The sequence below is a fragment of the Nicotiana sylvestris genome, chromosome 8, assembly GCF_000393655.2.
Source record: "Nicotiana sylvestris chromosome 8, ASM39365v2, whole genome shotgun sequence".
Lineage (NCBI taxonomy): Eukaryota > Viridiplantae > Streptophyta > Magnoliopsida > Solanales > Solanaceae > Nicotiana > Nicotiana sylvestris.
Window position 1 is genome coordinate 159836032 of NC_091064.1, and position 17906 is coordinate 159853937.

General features: G+C 39.2%; 1 protein-coding gene across 1 annotated transcript; it reads left to right on the top strand.

Moving 5' to 3' along the window:
- Window positions 1-12936: 12936 nt before the first annotated feature.
- LOC138875911 (uncharacterized) lies at window positions 12937-13329 on the top strand. Its single transcript, XM_070154789.1, has one exon. The coding sequence runs from the start codon at window positions 12937-12939 to the stop codon at window positions 13327-13329; it is 393 nt and encodes a 130-aa protein (XP_070010890.1).
- Window positions 13330-17906: the final 4577 nt, after the last annotated feature.

A 17906-nucleotide genomic window follows, 5' to 3' on the forward strand; every position in this document is an offset into this window, starting at 1 on the left:
CTCAAGGCTGAAACAGGACTAATCGCATTTGCGATCAAAGCCTCGCATTTGCGAGCAAGATAGGCCTGGGCTGGTTTCGCATTTGCAATCTAGCGTTATCATTTGCGAGCTCGCATTTGCGAGCCAGGTTTCGTAAATGCGAAGCCTGATCATACCAACAACGTTTCTGCAACTTTCTGAGTCTAAAAACCCACCCCGTGGCCTATCCAAAACTCACCCGAGCCCTCGGGGCTCCAAACCAAATATACACACAACCTCAAAAACATCTTATGGACTTATTCGTGTACTCAAATCACCAAAATAATATCATGAACATCGAATTAGACCTCAAGATCAATGAAATTTCTCAAAACTCCTTTAAACATCAAATTTGCATTTAAGGTCTAAATCACGTCAAATGGATTCCGTTTCTTACCAAACTTCACAGAGTTATCTTAAATCATATATAAGACCTGTACTGGGCACCAGAACCAAGATACGGGCCCGATACCAACACATTCCAATCAAAATTCATTTCCAAAACCTTTAAACCATTTCAGAAAATAATTTTCTTTAAAAAATTCATTTCTCGGGCTTGTGATCTCAGAATTCGATTTCGGGCATACGCCCAAGTCCCATATTTTCCTATGGACCCTCCGGATCCGTCAAATCATCGGTCCGGGTCTGTTTACTCAAAACATTGACCGAAGTCAAATTAATTCATTTTATAGTCAAAATTTATCACTTTTCACAGATTTTCACATTTAGGCTTTCCGGCTACACGCCCGGACTGCGGACGCAAATCGAGATGATGCTAAGTGAGGTTTTTAAGGCCTCGGAACGTGTAATTTAATTTTTAAACAAGTCGAGTCATCACATTCTCCACCTCTAAAACAATCGTTCGTCCTCGAACGGACAGAAGAAGGAAGTACCTGAGTCGGGGAAAAGATGGGGATAACGGCTCCGCATATCGGACTCGGACTCCCAGTTCGATGCCTCAAGAGGCTGACCTCTCCACTGAACACGAACAATAGGAAAACTTTTCGATCTCAACTGACGAACCTGCCGGTCTAGAATAGCTACCAGCTCCTCCTCATAAGACAAGTCCTTGTCCAACTAGACAGTGCTGAAATCTAACACGTGGGATGGATTGCCGTGATATTTCCGAAGCATGGACACATGAAATACCAGATGCACGGCTGATAAGCTCAGGGGCAATGCAAGTTTATAAGCCACCTCTCCCACTCGATCAAGAATTTCAAACGGGCCAATAAACCTAGGGCTAAGCTTGCCCTTCTTCCCAAATCTCATCACGCCCTTCATAGGAGACATTCGAAGCAATACCCGCTCACCGACCATGAATGCTAAATCACGAACTTTGCGGTCGGCATAACTCTTTTGCCTAGACTAAGCAGTACGAAGCCTATCCTGAATGATCCTGACCTTGTCCAAGGCATCCCGAACTAGATCTGTACCCAACAATCGAGCCCCTCCCGACTCAAACCATCCAACTAGAGACTGACACCGCCTACCATATAAAGCCTCATAAAGAGCCATCTGAATACTCGACTGGTAGCTGTTGTTGTAGGCAAACTCTGCTAAAGGCAAAAACTGATCTCACGAGCCTCCAAAGTCAATGGCACAAGCTCGGAGCATATCCTCCAAAATCTGAATAGTCCGCTCGGACTGCCCGTCCGTCTGAGGATGAAATGTTGTGCTCAACTCAACCCGTGTGCCCAACTTTTGCTAAACTACCCTCCAGAAATGCGAGGTAAATTACGTACCTTGGTCTGAAATAATAGACTCGGGCATACCATGAAGACGAACAATCTCCCGGATATAGATCTCAGCTAACCTCTCGGAAGAATAAGAGACTGCCACAGTAATGAAATGCGCTGACTTGGTCAGCCTATCAACAATAACCCACACTACATCGAACTTTCTCTGAGTCCGGGGGAGACCAACAACAAAGTCCATAGTGATACGCTCCCATTTCCACTTAGGAATCTCAATCTTTTGAAATGAACCACCGGGCCTCTGATGCTCGTACTTAACCTGATGGCAATTCAAACACCAAGCCACATATGCAACGATATCCTTCTTCATTCTCTGCCACCAATAATGCTGCCGCAAATCTTGATACATCTTTGCGGCGCCCGGATGAATAGAATATCGGGAACTATGGGCCTCCTCTAAAATTAACTCTCGAAGCCTATCCACATTAGGCACATAAACTCGGCCGTGCAATCTCAAAACTCCATCATCACCTAAGGTAACCTGCTTGGCACCTCCGTGCTGCACCGTGTCTCTGAGAACACATAAATGGGGATCATCATACTGTCGATCTCGGATACGCTCCAATAATGAAGAGCGAGCGACTATGCAAGCTAACACATGACTAGGCTCAGAAATATCCAACCTCACGAACTGATTGGCCAAAGCCTGAACATCCAAAGCAAGCGGTCTCGCACCGACCGAAATATAAGCAAGACTGCCCATACTACCCGACTTCCTACTCAAAGCATCGGCCACCACATTGGCCTTTCCCGGGTGATATAAGATAGTGATATCATAATCTTTCAACAACTCCAACCACCTCCTCTGCCTCAAATTCAACTCCTTTTGCTTGAACAAATACTGAAGACTCTTGTGATCTGTGAACACCTCACATGCCACGCCATAAAGATAATGCCTCCAAATCTTTAACGCGTGAACAATGGCTGCCAACTCCAAATCTTGAATCGGATAGTTCTTCTCATGAATCTTCAACTGCCGCAAAGCATATGCGATGACCTTGCCATCCTGCATCAACACCGCACCAAGTCCAATACGAGATGCATCACAATAGACTGTATAAGGCCCTGAACCTATGGGCAATACCAATACCGGTGCCGTAGTCAGAGATGTCTTGAGCTTCTAAAAGCTCACCTCACATTTATCTGACCATCTGAACTGGGCACCCTTCTAGGTCAACCTAGTCATCGGGGCTGTAATAGATGAAAACCCCTCCATGAACCGACGATAGTAGCCCGCCAATCCCAAGAAACTCCGAATCTCTATAGCTGATGCTGGTCTAGGCTAGTTCTTGACTGCCTCAATCTTCTTCGGATCAACCTGAATGCCCTCCGCTGATACAACATAACCCAGGAATGCAACTGAACTCAACCAGAACTCACACTTCGAGAACTTAACATATAACTGACTATCCCTCAAGGTTTGAAGAATCACTCTAAGATGCTGCTCATGCTCCTCCCGGTTGCGGGAATAAATCAAAATATCATCAATGAAGACTATCACGAACGAATCCAAATAAGGCATGAACACTCGGTTCATCAAATCCATAAAAGTTGTTGGGGCATTTGTCAACCCGAATGACATCACCAAGAACTCATAATGCTCGTACCGAGTGCGGAAAGCTGTCTTAGGGACATCAGATGCCCTAATTCTCAACTGATGGTAACCACATCTCAAGTCAATCTTCGAAAATACCTTGGCACCCTTAAGATGATCAAACAAATCATCAATCCTTGGCAATGGATACTTATTCTTGATTGTAACCTTGTTCAACTACTGGTAATCAATACACATTCTCATCGATCCGTCCTTCTTCTTAACAAACAACACCAGCGCACCCTAAGGCGAAACACTTGGCCTAATGAAACCCTTCTCAAGCAAGTCCTGAAACTATTCCTTCAACTCTTTCAACTCCGGCGGGGCCATACGATACGGCGAAATAGAAATGGGCTGAGTGCCCGAAGTCAAATCAATGCAAAAGTCAATATCCCTGTCGAGTGGCATACCCGACAGGTATGAAGGAAAAACCTCGGGAAACTCATGAACAATGGGCACATAATCAATAGAAGGAACCTTAGCACTAGAATCACGTACATATGCCAAATAGGCTAAACACCCATTCTCGACCATACACCGAGCCTTCACATAAGAGATAACACTACGAGTAGAATGACTAGGAGTCCTTCTCCACTCTAAACGAGGCAAACCAGGCAAAGCTAAGGTCACAGTCTTGGCATGACAGTCCAAGATAGCGTGGTAAGGTGATAACCAGTCCATACCCAATATGACATCGAAATCAACCATGTCCAGAAGAAGCAAATCTACGCGAGTCTCAAGACCCCCAATCACAACTATACATGAACGATGGACTCGATCTACCACAATAGAATCACCCATCGGTGTAGACACATAAACAGGAGCACTCAAAGAATCACTAGGCATGACCAGATACGGTGCAAAATAAAATGACACATACGAGTATGTAGACCCTAGATCAAATAACACTGAAGCATCTCAATCATAAACCAGAACCGTACCTGTAATAACCGCATCTGAAGCCTCAGCCTCGGGCCTAGCTGGGAGAGCATAAAATCTGGGCTGGGCCCCACCACCCTGAACTACATCTCTAGGATAGTCTGCTGCTGGCTGGCCTCCACCTCTAGCGGCCTAAGCTCCACCTCTAATACCTCTACCTCCACCTCTAGCACCTCTACCCCCACCTCTAGCTGGCTGGGTGGGCTGTGGGACACCTGGTGCCTGAACCATGGCACGTAAACCTTGATGTTGAGAGTTACTCGGTGCTCGAGGGCAAAACCTAGCAATGTGACCCATATCACCACAAGTGTAGCAAGCCCTCGGCTGCTGAGACTGCTGGACCTGACAACCTGAATGACCACCCCAAAAACTCTAAAGCGGCGGTGCACTGATAGGAGCATGTGGTGCACTGTAGGACTGCTGATCAGAATACTGTATCTGAGGACCACGACCACCTGAAGTACCGTGAGAATCCTGAAGTGCTGACTGAAAAGGCCTAGAAGGATGGCCTCTACCATATAAATCCCTACCTCCAGACGAGGTACCACTGAATCGGCCTGAATGACGGGGCCTCTTATCTGACCCATGACCACCTCCCTGTGACAGAACCATCTCCACTCTCCTGGCCACATTGGCCGCCTCCTGGAAAGGTATCTCACTCCCTACCTCCCTAGCCATCTGAAGACGAATCAGCTGAATAAGTCCATCAATGAACCTCCTTACCCTCTCTCTCGGTGGGAAGTATGATAAGAGCATGACGAGCCAAGTTGATGAATCTGGTCTCATACTGGGTAATAGTCATAGAACCCTGTCGGAGGCGATCAAACTGCCTCCGATAGGCCTCTCTCTGAGTGATGGGGAGAAACTTCTCCAGAAATAGCTGCGTAAACTGTTCCCAAGTCAAGGCTGGCGATCCGGCTGGTCTAGCTAAGCAATAATCTCTCCACCAAGTCTTGGTGGATCCAGATAAGCAAAAAGTAGCAAAATCGACCCCATTGGTCTCAACTATCCTCATGTTCCTAAAAACCACGTGACAACTGTCTAGAAAATCTTGGGGATCCTCAGTAGATGCACCGCTGAAAGTAGTAGTGAAGAGCTTGGTGAACCTATCCAACCTCCACAAAGCATCGACATACATAGCTACTCCATCGCCGGTCTGAGCTACCACACCCGGCTGAACTGCTCCAACTGGCTGGACTACTGGAGTCTGAAACTAGGGAGCTACCTGCTCCGGAGTGCGATTAGCAGGAGTTTGGGCTCCTCCTCCAGCCTGAGAGACAACTGGTGCTACAGGAAGCAAGCCTGCTCGGGTGACACTCTCCATGAGGGCCACCAGACAGACTAGAGCATCCTAAAGAACTAGGATAGCAATAAACCCCTCCGGGACCTGAGCTGGGCCTACCAGAATAGCTGGGGCCGAAACCTCATCATCAAAGTCAACCTGAGGCTCCGTTGTTGGTGTTGCTGCTCGGGGCTAAGCTCTGCCCCTACCTCGGCCTCTAGCATGACCTAGGCCTCGCCCTCTGTCCCTCGTGGGAGCTGCTGCTGGGGGCTCGGGCTGCTGGTCAGTAGATGAGGAAGCGCGTGTTCTCGCCATCTGCGAAAGAACATAGTAGAAATTCAATTAGCATTGATAAACCAAACCGCACGACAGGAGAGAATAAATGTGAAGTTATTCCTAACTCTGTAACCTCTGGGGGATAAATACAGACGTCTCCGTACCGATCCCTCAGACTCTAATAAGCTTGTCAATGAACTGTGAGACCCATGTAACCTAGAGCTCTGATACCAACTTGTCACGACCCGGATTTCCCACCCTCGGGAGTCATGATGGTGCCTACTAATGTGAGATAGGCAAGCCAAACCTTTGATCTAATTACTTCATTAACAGACTATTTCTTTATAACAAATATAAGGCGATAACGTGTCACACCCCGAACCTGGGCCTGGACGTAACACGACACTCGATGCCTGACTACATGTGACTAAGCGAACCAACTGGCTGGCTGAATCAACATGTGGTATCATAACATATTGAATGTGGAAGATAAACTAACACATGCTGATATACTGAAAGTCTGGATGACATAAATCAAAGTGCGGAAATACTAATACAATTCTGAAACATATTTGTAGCCAACATATTTAATATAAAAAGTCTGAGACTCTGTCTAACTGTTACTCTAGTCTATGAAGCCTCTAATAAAGTACTGTAAACATTGACTGTTTGAAAATACTGAAGGCTATAGTAATGATAATGCCCCGAAAGAACTAGGGATCACCAAATAGCTGGACCGAGAATCCTAGCGCTTGGAATCATCAACATGTAAATCATTACCTGCATTGTGAGATGCAGGCCCCGGGCAAAAGGGACGTCAGTATATTTGAATTGTACTGGTATATAAAGCAATTGAAAGAAAGAATTATAAATGCTGAAACTGAAACTAAGCTGATAACTGAGAATTTATAATTGATAACTGAAATGATAACTATTCAAACTGAAACTGAAATGATAACTAATAACTAATAACTGATAACTGAACTGATAACTGGTAATTGAACTGATAACTGATAACTGGTAACTGATATGATAGCTGATAACTGAACGGTAACTAATAATTGAACTGAAAGGAAGTAATTATATGAATACTCCCTCTTCTGAATGATGAACAACATGTTTATCTGAATATTAAATTGCGGCCTCAGGCCCAATATATATATATATATATATATATATATATATATGTGTGTGTGTGTGTGTGTGTGTTTGTTTGTATGTGTGCACAAACTGCGGCCTCGGGCCCAAGTATACGTATATATAACTGCGACCTCAGGTCCAAAATGCATAAAGCATAAACTGCGGCCTCAGGCCCAAAGATGCATAAAGCATTAGCTGCGGCCTTAGGCCCAAATATAGGTGTTCAACATTCAGGGATTTAAAATCAGGAACTGAGAATCATACTGCAATACATAATAGTGAAATACTGAATCACGCTGAGTTATATGATACTGGAATACTGGATCACACTGAGTTACATTATACTGGAATATTGAATCATACTGAGTTACATAATACTTGAATACTGAATCATACTGAGTTACATAATACTAGAATACTGAATAGGACTAGAATGAGACATGTATTCTTGAACTGGTTATGAACACTGAAACTTTAACTGTTTATGACATGCTGAGTAAGCTATACTGAGACTTAGGGACATCAAGCCCAAGTCTATATTGAATACGAACTGAGCTCACAACGTTCAGAATGAAAGTCATGAACGAGTTACGAAGCTAGAGAATAGAAGTTCTACAACATTATGGTGTTGATCACCCATAACGTAATCAACACCCATAACCAATAATAACCAATCAACAACCCAAACCTATCACCGTTCATGCTTTTCTATCAAACCTATCAACTCATATCTCATTAACTAGAGTCTATAATCATTAATTCAATGATAGAATCAATTAGAAAGTGAAGATATTACCTTTTTGACGTTCAATCTCATTGAATTCGAGTTCTAGGGTTTTCTTCTCTCAACAATGATGTCCCAATCAAATATCTAATGATATAGAGGGTTTACCCATGTTAATAAGATGTTGGGGAATTGAAATAAACATGGAATCACCATTAGAACTTACCTTGGGTGGTGGAGGGACCTTTAAGGAGTTAGGTTTTTGAGAGTTTTCCTTTCTAGGACAAGTTTTTATGTTTTGGGGCTGTAGAGGACGAAATAAGGCTAAAACAATGACCTCCCAAGTTGTCCACCACATCCCGGTTGGCGTGACCGCGGTCCCAACCGCAGTAAATCGTTGAGATACTGCCTCGTCACCGCGACCGCGATAAAACGCGGCAGGACCGCGGTGGTTGCACACCTCTTTGTAAAACGGGCATAACTGTTTGCACAGAGCTCTGATTGGACTCCACAATATATCATTGGAAAGCTATTTCAAAGGCCTACAATTTTTATGTTTTGAGTTTTCCAAAATCCCTTACACAGTTTCACTAGAACCTGATGGAATACGAACTTTCTGCAAACTTAGTCGATTTTGTCAAATCTTATGCACCTCACTTTCCATCTTGATTTTGAAATAACTATTTTCACCCATAATCATCCCAATGGGACTTCACATGATCAAAATATATCCTTACTACTCCTTTAACTCATTCATACCTAAGCTGAATTTTTATGGGGTGTTACATAATGTTATAACAACGTAAATTTAAATTTAAGCGGAAGACAACAATAAAATATATGAAAACTGTATCTATTACAAATACTTAAACCTTAACCACCCAAAACCTGGTGTAACAGTGTCACAGACTGTCTAAGATTGCTACATACAAAGTCTGAAGAAATAACAATACACTGTTTCTGAATAGAAGTAATATGAAACAGGAAATAGGGATAGAGGAAAACGTCAAGGCCTGCGGACGCCTGCAGGTCTACCTTGGATCTCCGGGTAGACCAAAGGTAGCTTCCACACTATGGTCCAAAAGCTGCTCCGGGATCTGCACATAGTGTAGAGTGTAGTATCAGCACAACTGACCCCATGTGCTGGTAAGTGTCTAGCCTAACCTCGACGAAGTGGTGACGAGGCTAGGACCAGACTACCAATAAATCTGTGCAGTTCAAATACATATACAACGGAAAGAAATACAAAAAATAACCAGTCAATATGGGAGGGGGTGCATGCTGTGGGGGAGATAACAATTCCGAATAGAAAGACATCAAGTAATGAAAGTAACAATATAACTCGTATATCAACAAAGAATTAGAAATCAACAAATGCACGGCATCACCCTTCGTTCTTTTACTCTCATCCTCACCATATAATCAATATAATCGACACAGAATGGTACATCGTGCGGCACGGCATCACCCTTCGTGCTTTATACTCTTTCCTCACAAAACAAATAATGCACGGCATCACCCTTCGTGCTTTAACTCTCTTCCTCACCCAAACAACAATCACAAACAATAGGGAAAGGGAACAAATGAAATTGCAATAAAAATCCAGGCAAGGGAACAACATCCCGGCAAGGGAGATAACGAATAATTCAACAATAGCCCGCCAAGGGTGACAACATAATGATCTCTTCTCTTTCTCACTTTTTCTTTGCTATTCACTTCACGACTCAAGCCAATGCTCTACCGGTTCAATTATCACTTATACTTTCACAATTCGTTATACAACTTGAGCCAACGCTCCTCAAGGTTCATAGATCACAATTCCTTCCACAAACTTTATACCACAAATAGAAACCACCACTAAGGCATGAATGATACAAAGAAGTCATGATAATCACAATATAAAGACTCACGAGCATGCTAGACACCAACGTATAGATACTCGTCACCATGCCTATACGTCGTACTCAACAATTACCATATAGCAAATGGGACTCAACTCTTAACCCCTCAAGCTAAGGTTAGACCAAACACTTACCTCGATGCCACGAACACAATTCACGATTCAATTATAGCTTTACCTCTTGATTCCACCACCAATTCGCTCATATCTAGCTACAAGTTACTTAATTACATCAATAAATGCTAAATGAATCAATTCTAACGCATGGAGATAAGTTTTCTAAAGTTTTTCCCAAAAAATCAAATATCTTCCACGAGCCCACATGGTCAAACCCGAGGTTCTAACCAAAAGCCGATTACCCATTCCCCCACGAACCCAAATATATAATTTGTTTTGAAATCCGACCTCAAATCGAGGTCCAAATCCCCAATTTTTGTAAAACCTAGGTTCTACCCAAAACACTCAATTTCCCCCATGAAAACTATTGATTTTAAGTTGAAATCATGTTAAAAGATGTTAATAATTGAAGAAAATGAGTTAAAATTAACTTACAATCGATTTGGAAGAAGAGTTGTTCTTGGAAAATCGCCCAAAGGAGTTTGTGTTTTGAAAAGATGTGAAAAATGGGTTTAAAATCGTCTAAGTATAAAGTTGCAGGTCGCATGTATGGGAAATGCGAACAGGGGTTCGCAATTGCGAACTCCGACCTCTGCTAAGTTGGAAAATGCGAAACAGGGTTCGCATTTGCAAACCCTTCAGGAAAGCTGGACTTTCGCATTTGCGAAAGGGACCCTCGCATTTGCGAGTTGGAATTTTCGAGAGGAGAGTCGCATTTGCGACTCAAGGCTGAAACAGGACTAATCGCATTTGCAATCAAAGCCTCGCATTTGCGAGTAAGACAGGCCTCGGCTGGTTTCGTATTTGCGATCCAGCCTTCGCATTTGCGAGCTCACATTTGGCAAATGTGAAGCCTGCAGGCCTGATCATACCAGCAAAGTTTCTGCAACTTTCTGAGTCTAAAAACCCACCCTGTGGCTTATCCAAAACTCACCCGAGCCCTCAGGGCTCCAAACCAAGTGTACACACAACCTCAAAAATATCTTACGCACTTATTCGTGTACTCAAATCACCAAAATAACGTCATGAACATCGAATTAGACCTCAAGATCAATGAAATTTCTCAAAACTCCTTTAAACATCAAATTTGTATTTAATGTCCGAATCACGTCAAACGGATTCCGTTTCTTACCAAACTTCACAGAGTTATCTTAAATCATATATAAGACATGTACCGGACACCAGAACCAAGATACGGGCCCTATACCAATATGTTTCAATCAAAATTCATTTCCAAAACCTTTAAACCATTTCAGAAAATAATTTTCTTTAAAAATTCATTCTCGGGCTTGGGACCTCGGAATTTGATTTTGGCTATATGCCCAAGTCCCATATTTTTCTACGGACCCTCTTGGACCGTCAAATCACGGGTCCGGGTCCGTTTACCCAAAACATTTACCGAAGTCAAATTAATTTATTCTATAGTCAAAATTTATCACTTTTCATAGATTTTCACATTTAGGCTTTCCGACTACGTGTCCGGACTGCGCACACAAATCGAGGTAATGCTAAGAGAGATTTTTAAGGACTCGGAACGTGGACTTTCATTTTTAAACAAGTGATGACCCGAAGTCATCACATCAAAATTGTTGTAGCAATTATGGTAGTATATGTTCATTGAATGTTAATTTTAGTTTTTTTTCATTTGGTTCTCAATTTGTATGTATGTATTCGTACTAATATTTTGGAATGAAAGTTTAGCTGATTATGTTTCACGTATGGCTATGTGAGCAAGATTTTGCTCTCGATTATTAGTCAGAATTGTAATTCTAATAGAAGTTATATTCTAGCGAACATCTTGCTTTTTAAGGGGCTATATTAAGAGTTTTTCTATCAAAAACCAACAAAGAAGGAACAGAAAGACATTTTAAACAAAATACAACATTTCCTATCAGAAAATGAATGATAGGTGTGCAATTTCTTTCTAAATAATTTTCAATGCATTTTCTTTTGCATTAGATAAAATTCATGGTTAAAAAATTTGTAAAACATATTTTATCACATGAACAACTATGTATTATAGTATAAAGGGATACTTATGTCTGTCGTAAGAGTTATGGTAATAATAAAGCGAATCGAGATAATAGAATAAAACATATACCAACATTACATATTCGTATCTCATAAAATAAAACTAATATAATTATACATAAAATATTCAGTATTGTAGTGGTAACTTTTTGTGCAATTTAATTAGTAAACAAAAGTTATTATATACAATATACTTGTAATCACAATTATTTTGATATACACTTTGTGAAAATTGATATGGACTACACGTGCAACGCACGCGTTCAGAGACTAGTATATATATATATATATATATTGAAATTTCATTACCTTGTTTGTTGCCTCATCCATGTAATTTCCTTTCCGTCTTGCATCTAATGTTGCTTATCACGCTTAAAAATATGGGAGGAGATCTTTGCGTGTGATTTTTGGAGAAAAAGAATCCTTATGTATTTGGGTTTTTAATTTTTGTATGTGCTTGACTAGTTTTGGTAAGTGTATGATTAATGGCTAAAGATTGGTAAGTTAAAGACTTATTTAGGATATTTTTCTAAAATTTCCAAAAAAAAATACTTTTTGACCCAAAAGAAGCTTGACTAAACAAACTATTATACATATGGATGTGGATAAAACAACTTTTAATTCTAATAATATTTGCTAAACTATGGAGTAGTACTATAGTAGCATATTATTACTACTAGGTGAGTCCATCGGGGTTCTTTTTTTACATTTTTTTCAATTTATTAGCAAAATGTAGTATTTTCTCTGTAATTATAAGTGTAGACATGATATTTTTCTGGATTAAACCTCATATTGAATTTAGATAAATTTTTAAGTTCAAAAATATCAAAACTAAATCAAAATTAATTATGTAGTCCAAAATACGAATTTAAATTCAAAGTCAAAATTCATTTGTACAAGTTACATTCAGGCTCAAATAATGCGCCTATTTCACTAACCCAAGACCCAAATGACTATTGTTTTATCTTAAAGTCTATGTTAATGTCACATGTCAAATTACGTGCCGCCATAGGTCTAATAAAGTAGTATTAGGAAAGAGAAAAGAATATTATATGAAGTGTAAATAACTTTGTTAATTTATATTGAGTAAATACTTAAAAGTTGGAATATATTGTGTCAATTTTATTTCCCAATAGCCATAAAATTTTATTGTCGGCTATGGGAGCCTGGGGGAGTAGTGGTGATGCGAGCGCTATGTGGTCGACGATATCAGACTGTATAAGGGAGGCTGCGAAAGAGGTGTTAGGGGTCTCGACGGGCGTCTCTAGAAGGGACAAAGGAGACTGGTGGTGGAATGAAGTGGTCCAAGGTAAAGTGGAAGCGAAGAAGGTGGCATACCTGAAGTTAGTTGGGAGCACAGATGAGGAGGAGAGCCGAGCGTGCATGGAGAGGTATAAGGTAGCAAGGAAGGAAGCTAAGCTGGCGGTTACGGAGGCTAAGACTGCGGCTTTTGGTCGTATGTACGAGGATATGGGGGAAAAGACGGGGAGAAGAAGTTATTCCGGCTGGCCAAGACGAGAGAGAGGAAGCCTCGGGATTTGGACCAAGTGAGATGCATCAAGGACGACGATGGTAGAGTATTGATGGAAGATTCCCAGATTAAGAAGAGATAGCAGACTTACTTTCATAAACTTCTAAATGAAGAAAGGGATTGAGATATTGTGCTAGGTGAACTGGAGCATTATGAGAGTCATCGTGACTTTGGGTACTGCAGACGCATCAAGGTTGAGGAGCTCGTGGGAGCTATGCATAAGATGAGTAGGGGCAGAGCGACCGGACCAGCTGAAATTCCGATTGAGTTTTGGAAGTGTGTAGGTAGAACAGGCTCGGAGTGGCTGACTGGGTTGTTTAATGTTATTTTTAGGGGGAATAGGATGCCGGATAAGTGGAGGTAGAGTACGGTGGTTCTATTGTATAAGAACAAAGGGGATATCTAGAGTTGTAATAATTATAAGGGTATCAAATTAAAGAGTCATACCATGAAAGTTTGTGAGAGGATGGTTGAAGCAAGGGTGAGGAAGGCGGTGTCTGTATCCGACAACCAGTTCGGGTTCATGCCGGGTCGTTCTACTACGGAAGTTATACACCTTGTTAGGAGGTTGGTGGAACAGTACAGTGAGAGGAAGAAGAATCTGCACATGGTGTTTATTGACCTAGAGAAAGCGTATGACAAGGTACCTAGAGAAGTTTTCTGGAGATGCTTGGAGGCAAAAGGTGTGTCGGTTGCCTATATTAGGGCGATTAAGGATATGTATGATGGGGCTAAGACTTGGATTAGGACAATAGGAGACGACTCTATAAGTTTGACAACCTTGATACCGTTAGATACATTTTGATATGGTATTTTGAGTGAAACATTTTTGTAGAATAGTTTGTAATATATATATATATATATATATATATTTAATATAGTTATTAATGTTACTACTTTCGATTATGTTTCAAATTATACACATAATATGAGAAAAGTTTATGAGAAAATATATGTATTTTTACATGGATGTTTTAATAAAATAATAGTGTATGTATTTAGTTTATATGGTACCACATGACGATGATAGTAAATTATATAAAGTGTATTAAAACTGAGTAGTATTTTAAGTAAGTTGAGATAATTCTTAATTATACGGGTAATTGACAATTACCCAAAACATTATGGATTAAGACAAACGTGGCAAAATTTTGCCTTAATAAGCTCACTACTAGAAATCCGGAAAAAAGCAACCACAAAAAGCGACCAAAGTTGGTCGCTTATTGGCCAAAAAGCGACCAAATAGCGACCAAAATGGGCTGGTCGATATTAAGCTGGTCCCTTTACCTTAGGGACCAAAGTTGGTCGCTAATTAGCGACCAACTTTAGTCTCTAAGGTAAAAGGACCAAATATTCTTGTAAAGAAAGTAGCGACCGACGTTGGTCGCTATATTATTTTAATAATATAAATTTGGCGACCAACGTAGGTCTCCAAATGTAAATTATATTTTTATTATTATTAATCATAAAAAGCGACCAACTTTGGTCTGCAAAAAATATATTTTAAAAATCTGAAAAATAGAGACCAAAGTTGGTCGCTTTATTATTAATTTTTATAATTTATTTTTTTAAAATAAGCGACCAAAATTGGTCGCCAACTGCAAGAATTAATTTTTTTTAAATTATAAGCGACCAACTTTGGTCGCAATATTTCCAGAAATTATTTTTTTTAAATGGAATGGCGACCAAGTTGGTCGCTTTTTTGAGAAATCTGGGTTAAGTAGCGACCATGGTTGGTCGCTATTGCCCAGAAAATTGTTTTTTTTTTAAAATGAAAAGCGACCAACTAGAGATCAAAGTTGGTTGCTTTTCTTGGTATATTTTTGGCAGAAACTGCCTGTTTTGGCAGCTACACCACCTGCCAGCTTACCAAAAATCCTAAACAGGCATTTTATGCCAACAACAACAACAATTAAAAGCAACAAAGTATAAAGTTCAATAGAACTAATACATTAAGCTAACAAAACTAAGTTAACGCTTATTACATCCCATTTGAAAACTGGTTCTATTGTCTAGTTCAAAGTATATAAAGTACTCAAGGAGTGTTCTTTCAGCATCCTCGTCCGAAAGTTGAATTGCCTTGCCCGACTCATTAGGTGGCTGACTGCGTATGAATTCCCCCACATCAGCTGTAAAGCGAACCTATAAGAAAAATTATATTGAATTAGTATTTCAAAATTTATATAAAAGTAAATCAAATTACTTAATGAAAAGTAAAAAAACTTACATGTATAGTCGAGGCTCGACCCTCGACCCACCTTTCTGAATCAGTCTCTTTCTTCTTCTTTACAATACGAGTTTCATTGAATAGCTCATCTTGCTTCATTGCCATCATAAAGCTATTTGGTGGCTTTGGTAATTATCCTCGTGGTACTATTACTCGGGATGAACTTGGATATAGAGAATAACTTGGATACAGTACCTAACAGGGTGTGTTTTTGATCAATTGTTGTTCTCATTAGCGACAATGATGATGAGAAGGCAATGGGATGTGTTTCAAATAGTGATGGTGTAGGTAGGAATTTAACATTTCCTAAGTAGATAAAAGAGGTTATAGAGGAATTCTCTACTTCATTTTTCAAGAGGAAAAGAAGTTTAATTGAGAGTGACAAGGTTGATGGTGATGGAATGTTTTCCGTTGGTCGTGGCAGTTCCCATAAAACGGGGATCATAAGACTCTATGATGACAAAGACGAAAGGAAATTTTATTCTCAACTTTCTTCCAAGTCTGATCCGTACAAGCTTAATGGGATTGATAATATTTCTTCGGATTCAGACAATGATTTGACTGACAAAAGTATGGAAATGCTAATAAAAAGAATTAAAAGTAAAACGTTTTTCTTGGTAGAGAATGATGCTAAACTCTGCATGAACGTGAAGCATCCTACTCTTCTAAGAAAAATATTTTACCTTTAATTCTTTTTATTAACATTTCCATACTTTTTTCACTCAAATCATTGTCTGAATCCGAATAAATATCACTAATTCCATTAAGCTTTTACAGATCAGACTTGAAAGAAAGTTGAGAATAAAACTTCCTTTCGTCTTTGTCATCATAGAGTCTTATGATCCCCATTTTATGGGAACTGCCACAACCAACGGAAAACATTCCATCACCAACAACCTTGTCACTCTCAATTAAACTTCTTTTCCTCTTGGAAAATGAAGAAGAGAATTCCTCTATAACCTCTTTTATCTACTTAGAAAATGCTTCCTACCTACACCATCACTATTTGATACACATGTCATTGCCTTCTCATCATCATTGTCGCTAATGAGAAGAACAATTAAAAGCACACTCTACTGGGTACCGCGTCTTAGTTATTCTTGGTGGAAGTTCCATTGCATGTCTAATAAAGCCATCAACCCCTTCTACAAAATCCTCCCGCAATCTAAAATTCCAATACATAAACCAAAATTTCAATTCATATCCTAAAGGTTCAACTCATATCCACAAAAGTTCAAGTCATATCCTAAAATTTCAATTTATAAACTAAAATTCCAATACACAAACCAAAATTTCAATTCATATCCTAAAGGTGCAACTCATATCCACAAAAGTTCAAGTCATATCCTAAAATTTCAATTTATAAACTAAAATTCCAATACATAAACCAAAATTTTAATTCATATCCTAAAGGTTCAACTCATATCCACAAAAGTTCAAGTCATATCCTAAAATTTCAATTTATAAACTAAAATTCCAATACATAAACCAAAATTTCAATTCATATCCTAAAGGTTCAATTCATATCCACAAAAGTCCAAGTTATATCCTAAAATTTCAATTTATAAACTAAAATTCCAATACATAAACCAAAATTTCAATTCATATCCTAAAGATTCAACTCATATCCACAAAAGTTCAAGTCATATCCTAAAATTTCAATTTATAAACTAAAATTCCAATAGATAAACAAATATTTCAATTCATATCCTAAAGGTTCAACTCATATCTACAAAAGTTCAAATCAAATCCTAAAATTTCAATTTATAAACTAAAATTCCAATACATAAACCAAAATTTCAATTCATATCCTAAAGGTTCAACTCATATCCACAAAAGTTCAAGTCAAAATCCTAAAATTTCAATTTATAAACTAAAATTCCAATACATAAACCAAAATTTCAATTCATATCCTAAAGGTTCAACTCATATCCACAAAAGTTCAAGTCATATCCTAAAATTTTAATTTATAAACTAAAATTCCAATACATAAACCAAAATTTCAATTCATATCCTAAAGGTTCAACTCATATCCACAAAAGTTCAAGTCATATCCTAAAATTTCAATTTATAAACTAAAATTCCAATACATAAACCAAAATTTCAATTCATATCCTAAAGGTTCAACTCATATCCACAAAAGTTCAAGTCATATCCTAAAATTTCAATTTATAAACTAAAATTCCAATACATAAACCAAAATTTCAATTCATATCCTAAAGGTTCAACTCATATCCACAAAAGTTCAAGTCATATCCTAAAATTTCAATTTATAATCTAAAATACCAATACATAAACCAAATTTCAATTCATATCCTAAAGGTTCAACTCATATCCACAAAAGTTCAAGTCAAATCCTAAAATTTCAAT

Coding starts and splice junctions, on each gene's coding strand:
- LOC138875911 (XM_070154789.1), top strand. CDS start 12,937: ATGGGAGCCTGGGGGAGTAGTGGTGATGCGAGCGCTATGTGGTCGACG.